This window comes from Heterodontus francisci, chromosome 1 (genome assembly GCF_036365525.1).
Source record: "Heterodontus francisci isolate sHetFra1 chromosome 1, sHetFra1.hap1, whole genome shotgun sequence".
NCBI classification, from domain to species: domain Eukaryota; kingdom Metazoa; phylum Chordata; class Chondrichthyes; order Heterodontiformes; family Heterodontidae; genus Heterodontus; species Heterodontus francisci.
Window position 1 is genome coordinate 152157060 of NC_090371.1, and position 22735 is coordinate 152179794.

Consider the following 22735-nt stretch of genomic DNA (forward strand, 5'->3'; position numbering starts at 1 on the left):
CTGGCTCTCTGCAAGAGCAACTCACCTAGTCCCACTCCCCTGCCTTTTCCCCGTAGCCCTGCAATTTTTTTCCCTTCAGATAATTATCCAGTTCTCTTTTGAATGCCACAATTGAATCTGCCTCCACCACATGCTCAGACAGTGCATTCCAGATCCTAACCACTTGCTGCATAAAAATTTTGTTTTTATTTTTTCATGAGATGTTGGCGTCACTGGCAAGGCTTGCAATTGTTGCCCATTCCTAATTACCCTTGACAACTGAGTGGCTTGCTAGACCATTTCAGAGGACAATTAAGAGTCAACCACATTGCTGTGGGTCTGGAGCCACATGTAGGCCCGACCAGGTAAGGACAGCAGATTTAAGCAGAAGGACCTGAGTGAACCAGATGGGTTTTTACAACAATCGATGACAGTTTTATGGCACCATTACTTTCAATTCCAGATTTTTTTATTAATTAATTTTAATATAAATTCCACCATCTGCTTTGGTGGGATTTGAATCCGTGTCCCCAGAGCATTAGGCTGGGCCTCTGGGTTACTAGTCCAGTGACATTACCACTAGTCCACTGTCTTCCCATGTTGCTTTTGCCAATCACCTTAAATCGGTGTTCTCTGGTTCTGGATTCTTCTGCCAATGGGAACAGTGGTTCTGATGAATGGTTACAGACCTGAAACGTTAACTCTGTTTCTGTCTCCACAGACACTGTACACCCAAGTCTAGGCCATAAATATATGTCTAGAAAAGCAGGGGTCCCAACATCAACTCCAGGAATCCCACTATATACTTTCCTCCAGTCGAAATGAGGAGGAATGGGAGGAGGCTCAAGTGGAGCATGGACTGGTTGAGCCAAATGACTTCCTTCTGTGCTGTATATTCTATGTTATTCCATGTAATATTTTGCAACAAGTATTGTATTGATTTTTGTTGACTTCGGTCTTATGCTGTGCTTGTATTTTTTGCAGACTGGAAGAACTGGCTCAGATTTGTTCTAAGTATGATATCCCTCACATAGTCAACAATGCTTATGGAGTGCAGTTGTCCAAGTGTATGCATCTCATTCAACAGGTATGAAGCAAGACCATTGCTGTAGAGCTATTCGAGCTAACAAAATATTCAGTGGAAATAAATTGCTGTTAACTTGACCTGCGTATTTTAAATACTTTGGGGTGCATTTTATGTTCGTTAATGTAAAAGTTGACACAGTTATAACATGTATTTCTCTACTTTATACTTAGAAACATAGAAAATAGGAGCAGGAGTAGGCCATTCGGCCCTTCAGGCCTGCTCCGCCATTCAAAAAAGATCATGGCTCATCGTCTAATTCAATACCCTGTTCCTGCTTTCTCCCCATATCCCTTGATCCCTTTGGCATTAAGAAATATATCTATCTCCTTCTTCAATATATTTAATGACTTGGCTTCCACTGCCTTCTCCTCATCTCGGTTCTAAATGGCATACCCCGTATCCTGAGACTGTGATCCCTGGTTCTGAACTCCCCAGCTATCGGGAACATCCTCCCTGCATCTGGCCTGTCTAGTCCTGTTAGAATTTTAGAGGTTTCTGTGAGACCCCCTCTCATTCTTCAAAACGCTAGTGAATATAGGCCTAGTCGACCAAATCTCTCCTCATACGTCAATCCTGCCATCCCAGGAATCAGCTTAGTAAATCTTCTTTGCACTCCCTCCATGGCAAGAACATCCTTCCTCAGATAAGGAGATCAAAACTGCACACAATACTCCAGATGTGGTCACACCAAGGCCTTGTTTAACTGCAGTAAGTTAATAAAATTGACGAGTGGCAAAAACCTACTCTTTATTTCTTATTATACATTAAAAAAGCTTCCTTCCATGAGGAAAATTGCATTCTTACGACAAATATGTCTGTTTTCTCTTCCTTCAATTGCATTAAAATAACTGATGTCACTGTAAGGGTGAAGTGTTGACTAGGGTTGTAGGACAGATAGGAATGCTGAGTTTTGTAATCTCAACTGAAAGTCTAGTATTGCCCACTAGAGTAAATTAAATTAGCAAATGTTATATCTGTAGCAGGTTGAAGTTTTTACACAGTCTGTAATTCTTATTCTTGCATGGCAAGAGCACTGTGTGCTCTTTGTTTACATCTAGTAAAGTGTTTGGCATTATTAGCAACTCTGTGAAATAAGCTTATAAACCATGTTTATTAAACAGTCAACTTGATGGCATGAGATTGTGACCCATTACCTACCCACAATAAACGTTACATCTCAGTTGTGCTTTTAAGAATGACCAGCAGAAATTCTGGGCTTCTCCACTTGTGCAGGTAGGAAAAAAACTTGCATTTATATAGCGCCTTTCATGACCACCTGATGGCCCAAAGTGTTTTACAGTGATCAAAGTACTTTTGAAGTGTAGTCACTGGCAATGTGGGGAATGCGGCAGTCAATTTGCACGCAGCAAGCTCCCACAATCATCAATGTGATAAAGACCAGATAATCTTTTTTTATCATGTTGATTGAGGGGTAAATGTTGGCCAGGACCCTGTAGGCTGCAGGAAGATATTGATGGTTTGGTCAGATGGGCAAAAAAGTGGCAAGTGGAATTCAACTTGGAGAAATGTGAGGTGATGCGTTTGGGGAGGTCAAACAAGGCAAAGGAATACATGATTAATGGGAAAATACTGAGAAGTGTAGAGGAAGTAAGAGACCTTGGAGTGAATGTCCACAGATCCTAAAGGTAGCAGGACAGGTCGATAAGGTGGTTAAGAAGGCATATGGAATCCTTTCCTTTATTAGCCAAGGTATGGAATATAAGAGCAGGGCAGTTATACTGGAACTGTATAACTCATTGGTTAGGCCACAACTTGAGTACTGTGTGCAGTTCTGGTCACCTCATTACAGAAAGGATGTAATTGCACTAGAGAGGGTACAGAGGAGATTTACTAGGATGTTGCCAGGACTGGAAAAATGCAGCTATGAGGAAAGATTGGATAGGCTGGGGTTGTTCTCCTTGGAACAGAGAAGGCTGAGGGGAGATCTGATTGAAATGTACAAAATTTTGAGGGGCCTGGATATAGTGGAGGTGAAGGGTCTATTCATCTTAGCAGAGAGGTCAGTGATGAGGGGGCATAGATTTAAAGTGATTGGTAGAAAAATTAGGGGGGAGGTGAGGAAATACTTTTTCACCCAATGGGTTGTGATGGTCTGGAACTCACTGAAAGGGTAGTAGAGGCAGAGACCCTCAACTCATTCAAAAGGAGTCTGGATATGCACTTCAAGTGCCGTAATCTGCAGGGCTACGGACCAAATGCTGGAAGGTGAAATTAGAATGGGTGGATCATTTTTCGGCCAGCACAGACACAATGAGCCAAGTGGCCTCTTTCTGTGCCTTAAACTTTCTATGATTCTGTAACTCCCCGGCTCTTTGAAATAGTGTCATCGGATCTTTCTCATACAAAAGATGGCACTTTCGACGGGTCAGTCTCCCTCAGCATTGCACTAGAGTGTCAGCCTAGATTTTTGTGTTCAAGTCCTGGAGTGGGACTTGAACCCACAACCTTCTGACTTGAGAGGTAAGAGTGCTACCACTGAACCGGGGCTGACAATCCTAACACAGTATTTATCCTGATCAGTCTTAGTTATTTTTGTACAATTCCTAGTATGAAATTAATTCTAAAATTAGGGAACTTCATGAGCTATTATTTGCAGAAGCATTTGTGCAGGATCCATTCTAGGACTTCACATAAACTAGGCTGGCACTGCCATTGGCAGTATTAAGGGAGTCCGGCATTTTTGTAAGCGTTATCTTTTGAATGCAAGTTAAACTGAGTCTGCCTATTGAAGTGGATGAGAAAGATCCCCTGATGCTATATGAAAACAGCAGGGAGGTTAACCTGGTCCCATGGTAAGAATCTCTGCCTCAGACAACAGCGTCAAATCAGGTTTAATTTGTCATTCAGCATGTTTGTTGTCTGAGACATCTTGCTGCTTGTAAATTAGCTCCTTTGTTCACACAACAATAGTGACTACAGTTTCATTGTAATAATTTATGGTTGTGAAGTGTTTGGAATGTCCTGTGGATATGTGATAAGGAACTCTAAATACAAGTTCTTTTTATAGTGAAGGTCATCTTGATGAGCATCAGTTGTTTTTTTTAAAGTCAGATACAGTGTGAAATTTTGCTATTGCCTAGTAACTAACTAGTTTAAATATGCTCAGAGAATGGATAAATGAGCTGAGTTGTGATTGGATATAATTAGAAAGTCTGAGCAGGGTTTTTGTTTTAAATTATGAGAATAGCACATTTTAATGGACTGTATTGGCCCTCCATCTGACCTCATGCAAGGAGGTTAATGTGGCTGGTCTAAGTTAACTATGCATTTGGGAGTCCAAATTGGGACCTAACCTTGGGTGAGCACCCGCATTATCTCGGCATGATTTTTTTTCCACACAAGCCATCCTTGAGCATTCCATCAGTGTGATTGTAAATTTTTGACAAATTGTGGGCAGATTTATTGTTGAGGAATTGGATTGAGATTGTCTCAGTTTATTTCACATAGCTTCTTTACAGATAATCGAAGGGGAACTTCACCCCCACTGCACTGGTATGCATTTCAATCCAACTCCCTGAAGAATGGGCTAACCTTACTATGCCACCAAGTTCCCCTAAGCAGTGCTTTATATTTTGGTGTAGTATTACAAATGAAACCTTCAGAGAACTAAAGTAATAATACAAAAACAACTAGGAACATAGATCTAGTTATCTTTAGAATGCTGATGTACGGATTAAAGATATAGTTAGCCAAAAAAAGTCAGCTGATTAATGAACCATCTAGATGTAAGTTTTTTTATTAGCGTCTACAGGTTTTGTATTGTGATCATCACAGACATGTTTCAAAAGAAAAATCAACCACCTATCCCAAATGGAGGTGACATTTCCGATAAACACATATCCGATGCCATAAGTTTGCAGTCCAAGTAATCTCCCCAATTGCATTTTCATTGCCAAGCATGCTCAATATTTATTTAGAGATACAGCACTGAAACAGGCCCTTCAGCCCACCGAGTCTGTGCCGACCAACAACCACCCATTTATACTAATCCTACATTAATCCCATATTCCCTTTCACCTCCCTACACTGGGGTAATTTACAATGGCCAATTTACCTATCACCTGCAAGTCTTTGGCTGTGGGAGGAAACCGGAGCACCCAGCGAAAACCTACGCGATCACAGGGAGAACTTGCAAACTCCGCACAGGCAGTACCCAGAATCGAACCCGGGTCCCTGGAGCTGTGAGGCTGCAGTGCTAACCACTGCGCCACTGTGCCGCCCTGTTAGCCCAGTGCATCCATCTTGTCAATAACAAATGAATAATTTGTGGAAGATCATAGGCACAAAATAATGTGCTATTTATAATACAACCAAGAACCAGGCGACAATAGAAGTGGAAGTGAAAAAAGCAAAGGTAGAGTGTGAAAAGACAATGACAGCTATATAAAAGGGAATCCAAAAGTCTTATAGGCATATTAATAGTAAAAGGAAGGGTGGGCCAGTTAGGGACCAAAAAGGGGATTTACACGTGGTGACAGGGGGCATGGTTGAGCTATTAAATGAATACTTTGCATCTGTCTTTACCAAAGAAGAAGATGCTGCACAGGTCATGGTAAAAAAAAAAAAGAGGTATTTCAGACACTAGAAGGGTTTAAAATTGATAAGTAGGAGGTATTGGATAGACTGGATGTACTAAAAGTTGACAAAGCACCAGGACCAGATGACATGCATCCAAGGATACTGAGAGAAGTGAGAGTGGAAATCGCAGAGGCACTATCCATAATTTTTCAGTATTTCTTAGACTCGGGTGGTGTCAGAGGACTGGAGAATTGCAAACTTTACTTTTTGTTCAAAAAAGGGTGTAAAGGTAAGCCCAGCAACTACAGGCCAGTCAGTTTAACCTCAGTGATGGGGAAGCTTCTAGAAACGATAATTTGGGACAAAATTAATAGTCACTTGAAGAAATGCAGGTTAATTAAGGAAAGCCAGCATGGATTTTTTAAGGGCAAATCATGTTTAACTAACTTGCTGGAGTTTCTTGACGAGGTAACAGAGAAGGTAGATCAGGGTAATGCTGTTGACGTGGTGTACAAGGACTTCTAAAAAAGCATTTGATAAAGTGCTGCACAACAGACTTGTGAGCAAAGTTACAGCTCATGGGAGCAAAAGGGACAGTAACAATATGGATACGAAATTGGCTGAGTGACAGGAAACAGAGAGTAGTGGTTAATGGACTGGAGGAAGGTTTGTGGTGGAGTTCCCCAAGGGTCGGTGTTAGGACCCATGCTCTTCCTGATATATATTAATGACCTAGACCTTGGTGTACAGGGCACAATTTCAAAATTTGCGGATGATACGAAACTTGGAAACATTGTGAACTGAAGAGGACAGTGATAAACTTCAAAAGGACATGGACAGTTTGGTGGAATAATTGGACAAGTGGCAGATGACTTTTAATGCAGAGAAGTGTGAAGTGATTCATTTTGGTAGGGAGAATGCGGAGAGACAATATAAAATAAAGGGTGCAATTCTGAAGGGGGTGCAGGAGAAGCGGGACCTGGGGGTATATGGGCACAAATCATTGAAGGTGGCAGGCCAGGTTGAGAGAGTGGTTAATAGAGGATACAGCACCATAGGCTTCATTAATAGGGGCATAGAGTACAAGAGCAAGGAAGTTGTGTTAAACTTGTACTGGTTCGGCCTCAACTGGAGTATTGTGTCCATTTCTGGACTCACACTTCAGGAAAGATATGAAGACATTAGAGAGAGTGCAGAAAAGATTCACAAGAGTGGTTCCGGGGATGAGGAACTTCAATTACATGGATAGTTTCGAGAAGTTGGGACTGTTTTCCTTGAAGAGAAGGTTAAGAGGAGATTTGATAGAGATGTTCAAAATCAAGAGGGATCTAGACAGAGTAGATAGGGGAAAGATTGTTCCCATTGGTGGAAGAATCGAGAACAAGAGGGCACAGATTTAAGGTAATTGGCAAAGGAAGCAATGGCGGCATGAGGAAAAGCTTGTTCACATAGCAAGCGGTTAGGATCTCGAATGCAATGCCTGTGAGTGTGGGGAGGCAGGTTCAATCGAGGCATTCAAAAGGAAATTGGATTGTTATCTGAAACGGGAGAAGGTGGGGGAGTGGCACTAGGTAAATTGCTCTTTCGGAGAGCCAGCGCAGACCCAGTGGGCCAAATGGCCGCCTCCTGTGCTATAACAATTCTGTGATTCTATTTCGGAACCAGGCAACAAGGTGGCCAACTTAATGGAAGTTCGGCTTTAAAGAAATGTGGCTTGTCTATTAACCCTTTATGATTTTTATAGTAATGACTGTTACTCCTTCCTTTCAAACAATGTTTTAGTTGTGCCAGCTTTACCAAGCAGATTCTTAGTGCAAATTGTTTTAACAATAATCTAACAATATTTTTACTCATGCAAATATCCCATATTTATTCTAAAATCCGCTGACCCTTTTTAAAGTACCATTAAATAAACTTAAGCATATACACAGCCTTGCTGCTTCTAAAGTACTTGCATTAAAGTTTCCATCATTGTGTACAGTTCTTTTGATGAGAAACAGTTATGGGTATACTTCAGTGAAAATGTGACAACATAACAAGAATGTTTGAGTAGGTTAAAACGCTGTGAAAATCATAAGGTGAAGGAAAATTATAGAGCATGTCTGATTACAGTGGTCTTCTCAGCACAGCAGTAAAAAGGGAGACTTATTATGACCATACAAATGTAAATATAGGAATTTCACGACTAAAATAAGTGATGAGAAATTTACAGAGCAAAGACGCATTGGTGCTCTTCCAGATGCTGCCTAGCAGGACTTCTGGCAAATCAGATATCAGAAAAAGACCTTTCTCGAAGACGAGAGTGCAGTAAACGACATCACAATGATAAAGGTCAGCTGCACTTTTGAACAGTAGCATTCAGTTCCAACAAGCTTAATTTTTTATGAGGATTCACCAGTGCTGGCGGGAATTCTTACTGCTTTTGTTGAAATGTCTAGGAGTTAGGTCAGAAATACTTCAATAAGTTTTGGCTATAGATCAGATACTCCACTGGATGGGGATAAGGAATTATCAGCTTTTAAATGAGTTGTCCTGAACCTCAGTTCAAATCCAGCCCGACATAGTGGGGTGAAAATTTCCTCAGTCTGCATGGCTTCAATTCTCAGTGCAGTCTCGGTACAGTTCCTAGTGGCCGTGGAGGGACTCCGCAACAAATAAACTACTTCAAATTTGCCAGGCTTAGGGGTAGTTGGAGTGCAAGTGAAAAAGATGGCTCACTGGTGCAAAATAAGCATTCCACTGAGATTAAGGCTGATGCTCATTGCTGGGGAGTGTAGAGTGATCTTTACCATATGACTGCCATGCTATATCTGACCTGGGAACATTTGGTGCTAATATTCGGTGCCTGAATTGGAGAGTGTTCATTCCCCTGCACTGCACATCCTTCACCTTAATGAGCACAGAATTCCATCAGTATCCATTTTTATAAATTACATGATTTAAAAATATCCAATTCTGAGCACCCCACTTTAAATTTTTCTTTCTGGCTCTTTCTGTTCATTGTTTCTTTAGATGGTGCAACACGCCTCTTCCCCAACCACCACCCCCCCTCTCCCCCCCCCCCCCCCCAACCCCCATTTGGGGAAACTGGTTTGGAGGAGATTGCTGAACATTAATGTGTATGAGAGCTGAATTAACATGATTGAATAGTCATGCTTCTCTATTTAACTGCATCAGATTTTTGGGGTCAGTACTTTCTCTGTGGTCCTCTCTTTGATGATGCTGTCAATTTATGTGCAAGTTAAAACATTCCCCGAACAAAAACTGTTAAAAGTCAATATTTTTGTATTTTTAAATAAATACAAGTGAAGAGATCTCACAGTCTTAATAGATACACTTGAGCTTGATATTTTATATCTTTTTAAAAAAATAAGTAGCCTTAATATCTTTTTGTTATTGCCTTAACTGTTTTCACATTTTAATTAGGGAGCTCGTGTCGGCCGAATCGATGCTTTTGTGCAGAGCTTGGACAAGAACTTCATGGTTCCAGTAGGTGGTGCTATAGTAGCTGGTTTTGATGAAGTCTTCATACAGGAAATTAGTAAAATGTACCCAGGTAATTCATTATCAGACACTCTTGAGTTAAGAAAGTAAATCTCAGTTGTCGTAGAGAGACTTGCTGCAAGTTAAGCTTTCATTTATGTCTAGATTGGCTGCTAGAAAATCTTGATATAAAATTCTGGTTAAGGCTGCTTAGCCTGGATTAGATTGAGGGCCCCTGTGCGCATAGGCTAAGGAAGTTATGTAGTTTACATTTAGAACCTGATTAAGATCAGAGAGCTTTGATAAAACAATCATTTCATTGTTGTCAATATTTATGAAATGAACAACAATCAACTTAAAACTGTTCAAATGATTTTTTTCATTTAATTGGATATCAGTCTGTAAATAGAAGTGCTGTACCTAGTTATATTGCACTTGATAAGATTTTTAAAAATATAATATGATGAACCATAAAAAATCAATCTGCTCGAAATAACAATTCTTTCTTTCCATCCTGTTTCCTGTAAAAAGCCTTTTAATTGCCACATTGGAAATTGTTCGATGCAAGGACATTTTTAAAAAAGGGCTGTCTAGACATCCTGGGGTGAAATTTCCTCAGTCTTCTCCTGATCTCTCCTGGACAATTGGCGGAAACTCTGAAGAAACGACCCTTTGTGCAGCTTCTCTGGTTTCCCACTAAAGTTATAGAGGGAGATTAGGAGACACCCTGCCTCCACCCCTCCCCATGAGCTAATCATAGCTAAAATGCGGTATAGAAATATATAGTTATGTCGCTTAAAAAATTAAGGGTGCAATATTCAGTGCAATTTTTTTTAAGCTGCAATTGTATGTATTTGAAAACAGTTCAGTCAACTTTGATGTTTGGGCCATTTTTGGCAAGATAGCCACCAGATGTAGAGTATTAAAGCAACATCCTCAGTAATCAATTCTGTGACTAAATGCTCTGAACTGTATTGTAAATAAGTTCAATTACAACAATGACTTGGATTTTGCAGTGAGTGCCCAGGAACGGCTTATGCCATTCCCCTTGCATACAGTTACCCGTAGATTTTTCATGAGCTTATCAACAGAGATTTCTAGCAATCTGGTGTCTGTTTGGATTTGGTGCCCTCTACAGTGGATCTATGGCATCTGTGAACTGATCAAGTAGTAGAGAGGCTTTTCAACCAATCAGATTGAAGAATCCTTACTGAGACACGCAGACTGAAAACTAGGAAGTAAAAAAGCAGGAAATATAAATTACAAATGCATCATTGTACAGAAAGTGAAATAAAGATTGGGACATACACATGGGATTAAAGGAAATACATAAAAGAGAACAACAGAAAAATTATTTTTATAACAATTTTTTTGTAAAAAAACTGCAACATTAGTTTTCTTCTGAAGGAATAAGACTCCACACTTGTTAAATTAATTTTTCAGGGCAAGAGGGGTTGATTAGCTGTAATTATCACATATTACGCCATTTTAAAAACTCCATTACTCCTGATTGAATGTACCCTAACTTTTTCAGCTGTTTTCAGAGAGAGAATAGTGATTAATTAACCTCCAATGGATTTCATCAGCAAAGACTGCAAAAGCACAGCCTGTTGAGGAGCAGGGTATCTCTGACAGCAACTTCCAGATTTCTGCATTTAACTGCACATGTGCGGATGCTAGAAGTTGCTGTGAGTTCTACCCATAATTAACAGCGAGCGCAGACAGCCTCGCCATTATTAGTACAGAAAAATCTGGGTCAAGAGAAGGCTGCGTTTTTTTTCTCCTGCTGTGTATTCTTGATTCATTGACATTATTGTGCCCTATTTATCCTCTGTGGCTTTACTGTGCATCACATCTTTAGTTGCCCACAAAATAAATACCTGTTTCAGCTAAAATTCTGTATTTTTTTTGTAACATTTTCTGTAAAGTCACAGAGCCTGGCCAGCCACATTAGTAGCTTACAACAGTGAAACCTTCAGTGCTCAGCATTCTCATTCCAGAAGGTTGTTTTAAGTGTAGTCACTGTACATGCAATAAGTCAGAAATATCTTTGCTTTTTAAAAGAATTAGTTTGTTTTCACCCTCATGATTTCCTCTGATTTTTATATTGAATATAACTCTGTGAAGTGCCTGCACTCATTGTTAAAGGCATATTTTAAATTCTCCCTCCCCGCTCCTATTCTGAAGGTAGGGAGTCATGAGGAACAAAACTAAGTAGGCCTGGTAACCATGTTGCCCACACCCAACCTCCAGCAACCTCTCCCTTCCCACTCCTTAAATCTTGCCCAGGTGTCTATCTCTCATGTGTGAGGCTCGTGAGTAAATCGATGAGGTTAATTGGCTGTGGGGGGACATCACAGTCAAGCTCAATCCTGTCACCATTTAGCTGCATCCATTGCGCAGTGATCATAACTGGGCTATCCCCTCTTTAATCTCCAGCTCAGCAATGTTGCAGCCAGCTATGACATCACCATTTGCTGCCCTGACTTATGTTAGCTAACACTTCCTAGTGCAGGAATTAAATTTGAAATCTTTCTGGTCAGTATGGTTTAGTACCACTGCTGAAACGTTGGCCAGACCTCTACTTTCTTTTGTATAACTTAGAAATAGTTAAGTATGAAAGATCTTTCCCATTGATATTTCTAGGCCGAGCTTCAGCATCGCCCTCAACTGATGTTCTTATTACGTTGCTATCACTCGGTGTGAATGGCTATAAGCGCCTCTTAAAAGAAAGAAAGGTGAGTTCATAATGTCCCAGGCCTGGAGTTCGTATATACACTCTATTACTCTATAATTTTCTGTTTGCATTTCATTACTGTGCAAATAGCCGTCATGTTGCAAATTCAATTACATTTAATTATTAATGGCTTTTTAATTTGCTCTTCATAGGTATGCTTGCATCTGCTTTTCTGTTAGTTTGTGCTTTTCTTATGTCTTGTTTAAAGATTTTGTGCAAAGGACAACCAATTACATTTTGTACATTTCCTTCATTCTGACTTTAACAATGTAACATAACCAAGAGTTCCAGTGTAATTCTTTTATGCTACTGTGCTTTTATGCATCTGAGCCTAGTTTTCCTCCAAGGGTGTCCAGTGTAAGATGAGTACAACACCTCTCAGGTGCACAGACACCTCTCAGGTGCACTGTGCCTGTCAGAGGAGGCACCTGAGAGACCTGCAACTGTGCTCCTGTTGACTGGCATTGTGATCAGTGGCTGCTGTTGAAGAGCAGTAGCCAGAAGGCAGCGAGGATTGAAGATCACCCTCAGGAGGGAAGGGGATAGCTTTCCATCTGCTGTGGTGGCTCCCCTTTCATCTTTGCTAGAGCTATTCTTGCCAAGCTGCACCCAACACTGTCTCTTTGGCATCTGCTAGTGGACCAACAACCATCGCCCCTCTCCAGCTTCCCCTTCAGAATGTCTGTTCACTCTTAGGTTGAGTCTCTTGTCATCCATGATTATTACATGGATAATTGCATTGGCATGATTGACTGAAACTTGACCTGTATGTGACAAGACCTTGTCCTGCCTAGCTATACTCTTCACCTCCTGCCCCATCCAAAGCACTGTGGTGGAGGTATGGCCCTTTTTACCTAATCACAGCTTGTTTGCTTGCTGCACTGTTCTGTTACCTTCATCTCTTTCAAGGACCTAATCTTGTTATACCCCTCTTGTCTCTCCTTTAAAATCCTCCCCCAAGTTCCACCATGAGTTTCATCCCAAGATATCCTCCCTCTTTTCCTCCTTCAGTCTCTGTGCTGAGCAACTTTTTGTGCTCTATGATGTTAATCTCCATCAGCACTCCCTTTACCTTCACTTTTCTTAATTCACTGCCCTCCTGTCCTCCCTAAAGCTCTCCCTCCACGTAAACTCTTCAACCCATAATCACCACTCCCCCGAACCTTGCCTTGTCACATGGCCTGTCAACTCCTGTGGTCTGGTACAGGAATAAGGCATTTTCGATTACTTCCTCCCCAACCTCAAGCCCCACTTCCTGTTGTTTCTGTATCTGTGTTGTCAAATTGCTTGTCTGACACGCGCCTTGGACGAATTGAACATTCTTCCAGTTGAGCATTAGGAAGACGGACGCCATCATCTTCAGCTCTCGCTGCAATTTCCGCACCCCTCCCTGGCCAATGTCTCAAGTTGAACCAGGCACTGTGAAACATCGACTTCCTATTGAACCTTGACCTGAGCTTCCAATCCATTCCATCACAAAGATCGCCGCCTTCCACCCCGTAAAATCGTCCGGTTCTGCCACCTGCTCAGTTCATCTGCTCCTGAAACCCTATCCATTCTTTTATTATCTCCAGACTCAACCATTCCAAAGCTCCCCTGGCTGGCCTCCCACAATCATTGCTCCTTAAACAGCTCATCCAAACCTCTGCTTCCCGCATCCTGTCTCACACTCAATTCTGCTCACCCTTCACCCGGTACTTTCTGACCTCCATCGACTTCTGCTCACCTCCTGTTTAAAATTTTTATCCTTGTGCTTGAATACATTCATGGATTTTCCCCTCCCATCTTTGTAACCCCAGTTATACAACCCCTCCCCACCCCCCCAAGAATCTTTTGTACCTCCATCTCTGATCCTTGACCCCTTCCCTCATTCCACCATTAGCGCTGTGCCTTCAGCTGCGTAGGCCCCACACTCTGGATTTCCTCCTTAAAACATCTACATAAAATCTTAAGAAATAGGAGTGAGGTAGGCCATATAGCCACTCGAGTCCACTCCACCATTCGATAGGATCATGGCTGATGTGACCTCAACCCCACTTTCCCGCCTGATCCCTATATCCGTTGATTCACCTTGAGTCCAAAAAATCTATCTATCTCAGCTTTGACTATACTCAATGGCTGAGCATCCACAGCCCTCTTGGGTAGAGAATTCCAAAGATTCATAACACTCTGAGTGAAGAAATTCCTCTTCATCTCAGTCTTAAATGATCGACCCTTTAGCCTGAGACTCTGGCCCCTAATTCTAGATTCCCAGCCGGGGGAAGCAACCTCTCAGTATCTATCCTGCCAAGCCCCCTCTGCCTCTTCAACTCCTCCTCGTCCTTTGAGACATCATCCAACTCAACTTAAGGGCTCAGAATTGGCACATTCCTGATCCATACAACTAAGTTCACAATCACACAGTGCATCCGTTCACTGAGCTATCAGGCAGTCTATAGGGAGAGTTTAAATGTAATTCTAGCTTTCAGATTTGATATAGCAGGATTGATACTGAGGGCTTGTAAAATAATAATTTCTCACAACAACATTTTTATAGTAATAAAAACAAGAAATGCTGGAAATACTCAACAGGTCTAGCAGCATCTGTGGAGAGAGAAGCAGAGTTAACGTTTCGGATCAGTGACCCTTCTTCGAAACTGGCAAATATTCGAATTACCAAAGGTTATAAGCAAGTAAAGCGGGGATGAGGCAAGAGATAACAAAGCAGAAGGTGTAGATTGGACAAGGACACAGAATAGCTGACCAGAAGGTCATGGAGCAAAGGCAAACAATATGTTAAGGGTGTGTTGAAAGACAAAGCATTAGTACAGATAGTGTGTTAACGGACTGAAAATTGAACAGCAGCAAGTACAAACATGAAAAAAAACAGTGGGTAAGCAAACTGAACAAACTAAAATGAAATAAAATAAACATACAAAAAAAATTTTTAAAAATGTAAAAAAGAAAAAATAACTAAAAATGAAAGTAAAATGGGGGGCCATTCATGCTCTGAAATTATTGAACTCAATGTTCAGTCCGACAGGCTGTAATGTGCCTAATCGGTAAACATTTTTATAGCATCCTTACCATTGTACAATGTCCCAAGGGGTTTCACAAGAGCAGAATCAAACAAAATTAGACATCCAGCTACATAAGGAGATATTAGGGCTGATGACCAAAGCCTTGGTCAAGATGTAAGTTTTAAGGAATGTCTTAAAGGAGCAGAGAGAGGAAGAGAGGTGTAGAAACCAAAAAGGATACATTCTTTTTGGAAGCAGAGGGCATGGCTAAGTTACTAATTGAGTACTTTGCATATGTCTACATTAGGTAAGAGGATGCTGCCAATTTAGCAGTAAAGGAGGAGGCAGTTATTGGATATTGGATAGGTTAAAAATCGAGGAGGTACTTAAAAATTTGGCAGTCCTCAAAGTAGAAACGTTTCCCGGTCTGGATGGGGTGCATCCTAGGTTACTGAAGGAATTAAAGCTGGAAATTGCAGAGCCTCTGGCAATAATTTTCTAATCCTCCTTGGATATAAGGGTGGTCCCAGAGGACTGAAGGACTGTAAATGTTACACCCTTGTTTAAAAAAAGGGGCAAGGGATAAATCTGGCAACCACAAGCTAGTCAACCTAATGTCGGTGGTGGGGAAACTTTTAGAGACAATAATTGGGACAAAATTCATTGAAATTTGGAAAAGTATGGGCTAATAAATGAAAGCCAGCACAGCTTTGCTAAAGACAAATTGTGTTTGAGTAAGTAGATTGAGTGCTTTGATGAAGTAATGGAAAGGGTTGAAGAGGGTAGCACGGTTAATGTTGCATATATGGATTTTCAAAAGGCATGTGATAAAGTACCATACAAGATATGTGACATGCCATTAAAGAGACAGTGGCAGCATGGATGGAAAATTGGCTACGGGACAGAAAACAGAGAGTAGTGATGAATGGTTATTTCACAGACTGGAGGGAGGTATATACAGTGGTATTCCCCGGGGTCAGTATTGGGACAACTTTTTTTATATCTATTAACGAACTGGACTTGGCTATAACAGGGCATAATTTCAAAGTTTACAGATGATGATAAAAGTCAGAAATGTAGTGAATGATGAAGAGTATAGTAACAGACTACAGGAGGACGCAGACTGGTCATAGGATCATAGGAGATAGGAGCAAGAGTAGGCCATTCGGCCCATCAAGCCTGCTCCGCAATTCAAACAGATGAAATAGGCAGATGCAATTTAATGGAGAGAAATATGGAGTGATACATTTTTGTGCGAAGAATGAGGAGAGGAAATATGAACTAAATGATGCAATTTTAAAGGTGGTGCAAGAACCGAGAGACACGGGGATGTATGTACACAAATATCTGAAGGTGGCAGAACAAGTTGAGAAGGCTGTTAAAGCATATGAATCCTTGGCTTTATTAATATAGGAATAAAGGCGTTTGATAAGGTTCCCCATGGTAGGCTGATGGAGAAAGTGAAGTCGCATGGGGTCCAGGGTGTACTAGCTAGATGGATAAAGAAGTGGCTGGGCAACAGGAGACAGAGAGTAGCAGTGGAAGGGAGTTTCTCAAAATGGAGACGTGTGACCAGTGGTGTTCCACAGGGATCTGTGCTGGGACCACTGTTGTTTGTGATATACATAAATGATTTGGAGGAAAGTATAGGTGGTCTGATTAGCAAGTTTGCAGACGACACTAAGATTGGTAGAGTAGCAGATAGTGAAGGGGACTGTCAGAGAATACAGCAGAATATAGATAGATTGGAGAGTTGGGCAGAGAAGTGGCAGATGGAGTTCAATCAGGGCAAATGCGAGGTGATGCATTTTGGAAGATCCAATTCAAGAGTGAACTATACAGTAAATGGAAAAGTCCTGTGGAAAATTGATATACAGAGAGATTTGGGTGTTCAGGTCCATTGTTCCCTGAAGGTGGCAACGCAGGTCAATAGAGTGGTCAAGAAGGCATACGGCATGCTTTCCTTCATCGGACGGGGTATTGAGTACAAGAGTTGGCAGGTCATGTTACAGTTGTATAGGACTTTGGTTCGGCCACATTTGGAATACTGCGTGCAGTTCTGGTCGCCACATTACCAAAAGGATGTAGATGCTTTGGAGAGGGTGCAGAGGAGGTTCACCAGGATGTTGCCTGGTATGGAGGGCACTAGCTATGAAGAAAGGTTGAGTAGATTAGGATTATTTTCATTAGAAAGACGGAGGTTGAGGGGGGACCTGATTGAGGTGTACAAAATCATGAGAGGTATAGACAGGGTGGATAGCAAGAAGTTTTTTTCCCAGAGTGGGGGATTCAATTACTAGGGGTCACGAGTTCAAAGTGAGAGGGGAAAAGTTTAGGGAGGTATGCGTGGAAAGTTCTTTACGCAGAGGGTGGTGGGTGCCTGGAACGCGTTGCCAGCGGAGGTGGTAGACGCGGGCACAGTAGCATCTTTTAAGATGTATCTAGACAGATACATGAATGGGCAGGAAGCAAAGAGATACAGACCCTTAGAAAATAGGCGACATGTTTAGATAGAGGATCTGGATCGGCGCAGGCTTGGAGGGCCGAAGGGCCTGTTCCTGTGCTGTAATTTTCTTTGTTCTTTGTAAAGCACAAAAGCGAGGGAGTTATGCTAAACATTTAGAAACACTGGTTAGCCCTCAGCTGGAGTATTGTGTTCTATTCTGGGCACCACACTCTAGGAAGGAGAGGATGCAGAAGCAATTTACTAGAATGGGAACAGGAATGAGGGACCTGCGTTATGTGCAGAGCCTTGCGAAGCTGGAGTTAATCTCTTTAAAGCGGGGAAGGTTAAGAGGAGATTTGATAGAGGTGTTCAAAATTTTGAATGGTTTTAATAGAGTAGATATGAGAAATTGTTTCCAGTGGCAGAAAAGTCAGTAACCAGACAATACAGATTTAAGGTGATTGTTGGAAGAATCAGAGGTGATGGGAGGAAAGTTTCTTTACACATTGAGTTGTTGTGATCTGGAAAGTACTGCCTGAAAGTGTGGTGCAGCAGGTTCAGTAGTAACATTCAAAAGAGATTTGGATAAATACATGAAGGGGAAATAATTTACAGGACTATGGGGAATGAGCAGGGCAGCGGGATTAATTGGATAGCTGTACCAAAGAGCCGCACAGGCATGTTGGGCTGAATGTCCTCCTTCTGTGCTGTACCATTTTATAATTTACCAAACCCAAGTATCATACATTGTATGGCATTGTGATAATGGTATTTTGGTATCGAGATGGATTTCTCCTTTTGCATAGTTAATATCAATTTATGGATGGTGTTTGTTGTGTTTTTTTGATCATTTAGGACTGTTGAGACTGATCCGACCAGTTTCTGATCATTCATAACTGCTCGTACAGTTTAGAGATTAAAATTTTAAGAGATTAAATTATAGGACAACACTCTGAGCTGAGCTAGTGTGAAATGGATGTGAAAGGTCCATATGTGCCTTGATACCCACACCACTGTTGTGATCTTCTGGTTGGTTCACATATGGATGTTGAATAAGGAGTATTTTTTTTTATTCATTCATGGGATTTATTGCCCATCCCTAATTGCCCTTGAGAAGGTGGTAGTGAGCTGCCTTCTTGAACCACTGCAGTCCATGTGATGTAGGGACACCCACAGTGCTGTTAGGAAGGGAGTGCCAGGATTTTGACCCAGCGACAGTGAAGGAACGGCGATATAGTTCCAAGTCAGGATGGTGTGTGACTTGGATGGGAACTTGCAGGTGGTGATGTTCCCATACATCTGCTGCTCTTGTCCTTCGAGGTGGTAGAGGTCGCGGGTTTGGAAGGGGCTATCTGAAGGAGCCTTGGTGTGTTGCTGCAGTGCATCTTGTAGATGGTACACACTGCTGCCACTGTGCATCGGTGGTGGAGGGAGTGAATGTTTGTGCATGGTGTGCCAATCAAGCAGGCTGCTTTGTTCTGGATGGTGTCGAGCTTCTTGAGTGTTGTTGGAGCTGCACCCATCCAGGCAAGTGGAGAGTATTCCATCACACTCCTGACTTGTGCCTTGTAGATGGTGGACAGGCTTTGGGGAGTCAGGAGGTGAGTTACTCGCCCCAGGATTTCTAGCCTCTGACCTGCTCTTGTAGCCATATAAATACCGTGGCTACTCCAGTTCAGTTTCTGGTCAATGGTAGCCCCTAGGATGTTGACGGTAGGGGATTCAGCAATGGTAATACCATTGAATGTCAAGGGGAGATGGTTTGATTCTCTTTTGTTGGAAATGGTCATTGCCTGGCACTTGTGTGCTGCAAATGTTACTTGCCACTTATCAGCCCAAGCCTGGATATTGTCCAGGTCTTGCTGCATTTCTGCACTGACTGCTTCAGTATTTGAGGAGTCGCGAATGGTGCTGAACATTGTGCAATCATCAACGAACATCCCCACCTGACCTTATGATTGAAGGAAGGTCATTGATGAAATTGCTGAAGATGGTTGGGCCTAGGACACTAGAAGCTCAGATGATTGACCTCCAACAACCACAGCTATCCTTCTTTGTGCTAGGTATGACTCCAACCAGCAGAGCATTTTCCCCCTGCTTCCCATTGACTACAGTTTTGCTAGGGCTCCTTGATGCCATACTCGGTCAAATGCTGCCTTGATGTCAAGGGCAGTCACTCTCACCTCACCTCTTGAGTTCAGCTCTTTTGTCCATGTTTGAACTAAGGCTGTAATGAGGTCAGGAGCTGAGTGGCCCTGGCGGAACCCAAACTGAGCATCACTGAGCAGGTTATTGCTAAGCAAGTGCTGCTTGATGGCACTGTTGATGACACCTTCCATCACTTTACTGATGATTGACAGGAGACTGATAATTGGTGGTAATTGGCCTGGTTGGACTTGTCCTGCTCTTTGTGTACAGGACACACCTGGGCAATTTTCCACATTGCCGGATAGATGCCAGTTTTGTAGCTATACTGGAACAGCTTGGCTAGCAGTGCTGCAAGTTCTGGAGCACAGGTCTTCAGTACTATTGCTGGAATATTGTCAGGACCCATATCCTTTGCAGTATCCAGTGCCTTCAGTCGTTTCTTGATATCACGCGGAGTGAATCGAATTAGCTGAAGACTGGCATCTGTAATTTTTATTTATTTTATTTTTTTTTAGAGATACAGCACTGAAACAGGCCCTTTGGCCCACCAAGTCTGTGCCAACCAACAGCCACCCATTTATACGAATCCTACATTAACCCCATATTCTCTACCACATCCCCACCATTCTCCTACCACCTACCTGTACTAGGGGCAATTTACAATGGCCAATTTACCTATCAACCTGCAAGTCTTTGGCTGTGGGAGGAAACCGGAGCACCCGGCAGAAACCCACGCAGACACAGGGAGAACTTGCAAACTCCGCACAGGCAGTACCCAGAACTGAACCCGGGTCACTGGAGCTGTGAGGCTGCGGTGCTAACCACTGCGCCACTGGGCCACCCTAATGCTGGGGACTTCAGGAGGGGGCCGAGATGGATCATCAACTCGGAACTTCTGGCTGAAGATTGTTGCAAATGCTTTAGCCTTGTCTTTTGCATGATATGCTGGGCTCCCCCATCATTCAGGATGGGGATATTTGTGGAGCCACCTCCTCCAGTTAGTTGTTTAATTGTCCACCACCATTCACGGCTGGATGTGGCAGGACTGCAGAGCTTAGATCTGATCTGTTGGTTATGCGATCGCTTAGCTCTGTCCGTTGCAGGCTGCTTATGCAATTTGGCATGCAAGTAGTCCTGGGTTGTAGCTTCATCAAGTTGACACCTCATTTTTAGGTGTGCCTGGTGCTGCTCCTGGCATGCCCTCCTGCACTCTTCATTGAACCAGGGTTGGTCTCCTGGCTTGATGGTAATGGTAGAATGGGGGATATGCCGCGCCATGAGTTTGTGGTTGCGTACGATTCTGCTGCTGCTGATGGCCCACAGCACCTCATGGATGCCCAGTTTTGCATTGCTAGATCTGTTCGAAATCTATCCCATTTAGCACGGTGACAGTGCCACACAACACGATGGACGGTATCCTCAATGTGAAGGCAGGATTTTGTCTCCACAAGGACTGTGCGGTGGTCACTCCTACCAATACAGTCATGGACAGAAGCATCTGTGGCAGGCAGATTGGTGAGGACAAGGTCAAGTATGTTTTTCCCTCGTGTTGGTTCCTCCACCACCTGCCGCAGACCCAGTCTAGCTGCTATGTCCTTTAGGACTTGGCCAGCTCGTCAGTAGTGGTGCTACCGAGCCACTCTTGGTGATGGACATTGAAGTTCCCCACCCAGAGTACATTTTGTGCCCTTGCCACCCTCAGTGTTTCCTCCAAGTGGTGTTCAACATGGAGGAATACTGACTCATCAGCCGAGGGAGGGCAGTAGGTGGTAATCAGTAGGATGTTACCTTGCCCATGTTTGACCTGATGCCATGAGACTTCATGGGGTCCGGAGTCGATGTTGAGGACTCCCAGGGCAACTCGCTCCCTACTGTAGACCACTGTGCCGCCACCTCTGGTGGGTCTGTCCTGCCGGTGGGATAGGACGTACCCAGGATTGCAGTGTCGGGGACATTGTCTGTAAGGTATGATTCCGTGAGTATGACTATGTCAGGCTGTTGCTTGACTAGTCTGTGAGACAGCTCTCCCAACCTTTGCACAAGCCCCCAGATGTTAGTAAGGAGGACTTTGCAGGGTCAACAGGGCTGGGTTTGCCGTTGTTGTTTCCGGTGCCTAGGTCGATGCCTGGTGGTCCGTCCGGTTTTATTTTTATTGACTTCGTAGTGGTTAGGTACAACTGAGTGGATTGCTCGGCCATTTTAGAGGGCATGTAAGAGTTCACCACATTGCTGTGGGTCTGGAGTCACATGTAGGCCCTACCAGGTAAGGACAGCAGATTTCCTTCCCTGAAGGGCATTAGTGAACCAGATGGTTTTTTACAACAATCGACAATGGTTTCATGGCCATCATTAGACTCATTTTAGTTCCAGATTTATTAATTAAATTCAAATTCCACCTTCTGCTGTGGATTCGAACCCATGTCTCCAGATCAACACCCTTGGTCTCTGGGTTACTAGTCCAGTGATAATACCACTATGCCACTGCCTACCCGTATGAGGAAATGGAACATTTTCCAAAATGAACAACTGTGATGCTTCTTTTCTTGGACATTCATTCTGGAAAGTCAGTGCACCAAACAAAGCCAGGGCAAAATTCTTGTGAATCTCCCATTTGTTGTCTATTTTCCTGATGTAAGTTCATGAATGCATCTTCAATACTTAAGACAAAAAGATTACTTTTGTCTTGCATGTTAAACAACAATGGACTATGAATGTCTTATCTGTTTCAGTGCAGTGTTGGCAGCTAAAAAAATTTAATTATAAAACCAACTATATCAACAGTGTTGTGGGGAAGGAAATCTTATTAATCTGAATTTTATGAATTGGTGACTTTTTAAATGTTTGGCTGCTTTGTATGAAAAAGTCTGTAGAAATTAATTTGTCGGGTTTATTCTTATTCCCTGTTGGGAGCATAATCTAGGTACAAAGTATAAAAAAATTTTCTGTAACGGTATTGCACATCATATCAGACTTCAGTTCCAACAGGCAAATTTACATCAGATGCAGAGTTTTTACTGCATTGAAATACCGGGTCAGATTAGTCATCCCATAAAACCTTTTAAATTTTGTGGTAGTATTTGTGAACTGTTGCAGGAAAAATATGAGCAAGAATATTCAGTGGTATTCAGAAATTATTTTGATATATTAATCGAGACAGGTGCCTACAGAAACACGATGGCTCTGTCATATCAGTGTTCTTTATCGGGGGAAAAAATTGTCCTTGACAGCTGTTTTAAATTAATAGACAGAGCAAAATGTTCAACTGATGAGCAATGCTTGCTTTCTGTTGAGCATCAAACATTAACTTCCTCTGATGG

General features: G+C 42.4%; 1 protein-coding gene across 2 annotated transcripts in view; it reads left to right on the top strand.

The window, feature by feature from the left end:
- Nucleotides 1-22735, top strand: part of sepsecs (Sep (O-phosphoserine) tRNA:Sec (selenocysteine) tRNA synthase) — a 132563-nt gene that overhangs the window by 84086 nt on the left and 25742 nt on the right. For both annotated transcript variants that reach the window (XM_068037315.1, XM_068037309.1), the window contains exons 7-9: nt 964-1066; nt 9032-9161; nt 11735-11826. In XM_068037315.1, the coding sequence (XP_067893416.1) occupies nt 964-1066; nt 9032-9161; nt 11735-11826 (325 nt within the window). The remainder of the gene's footprint in view (nt 1-963; nt 1067-9031; nt 9162-11734; nt 11827-22735) is intronic.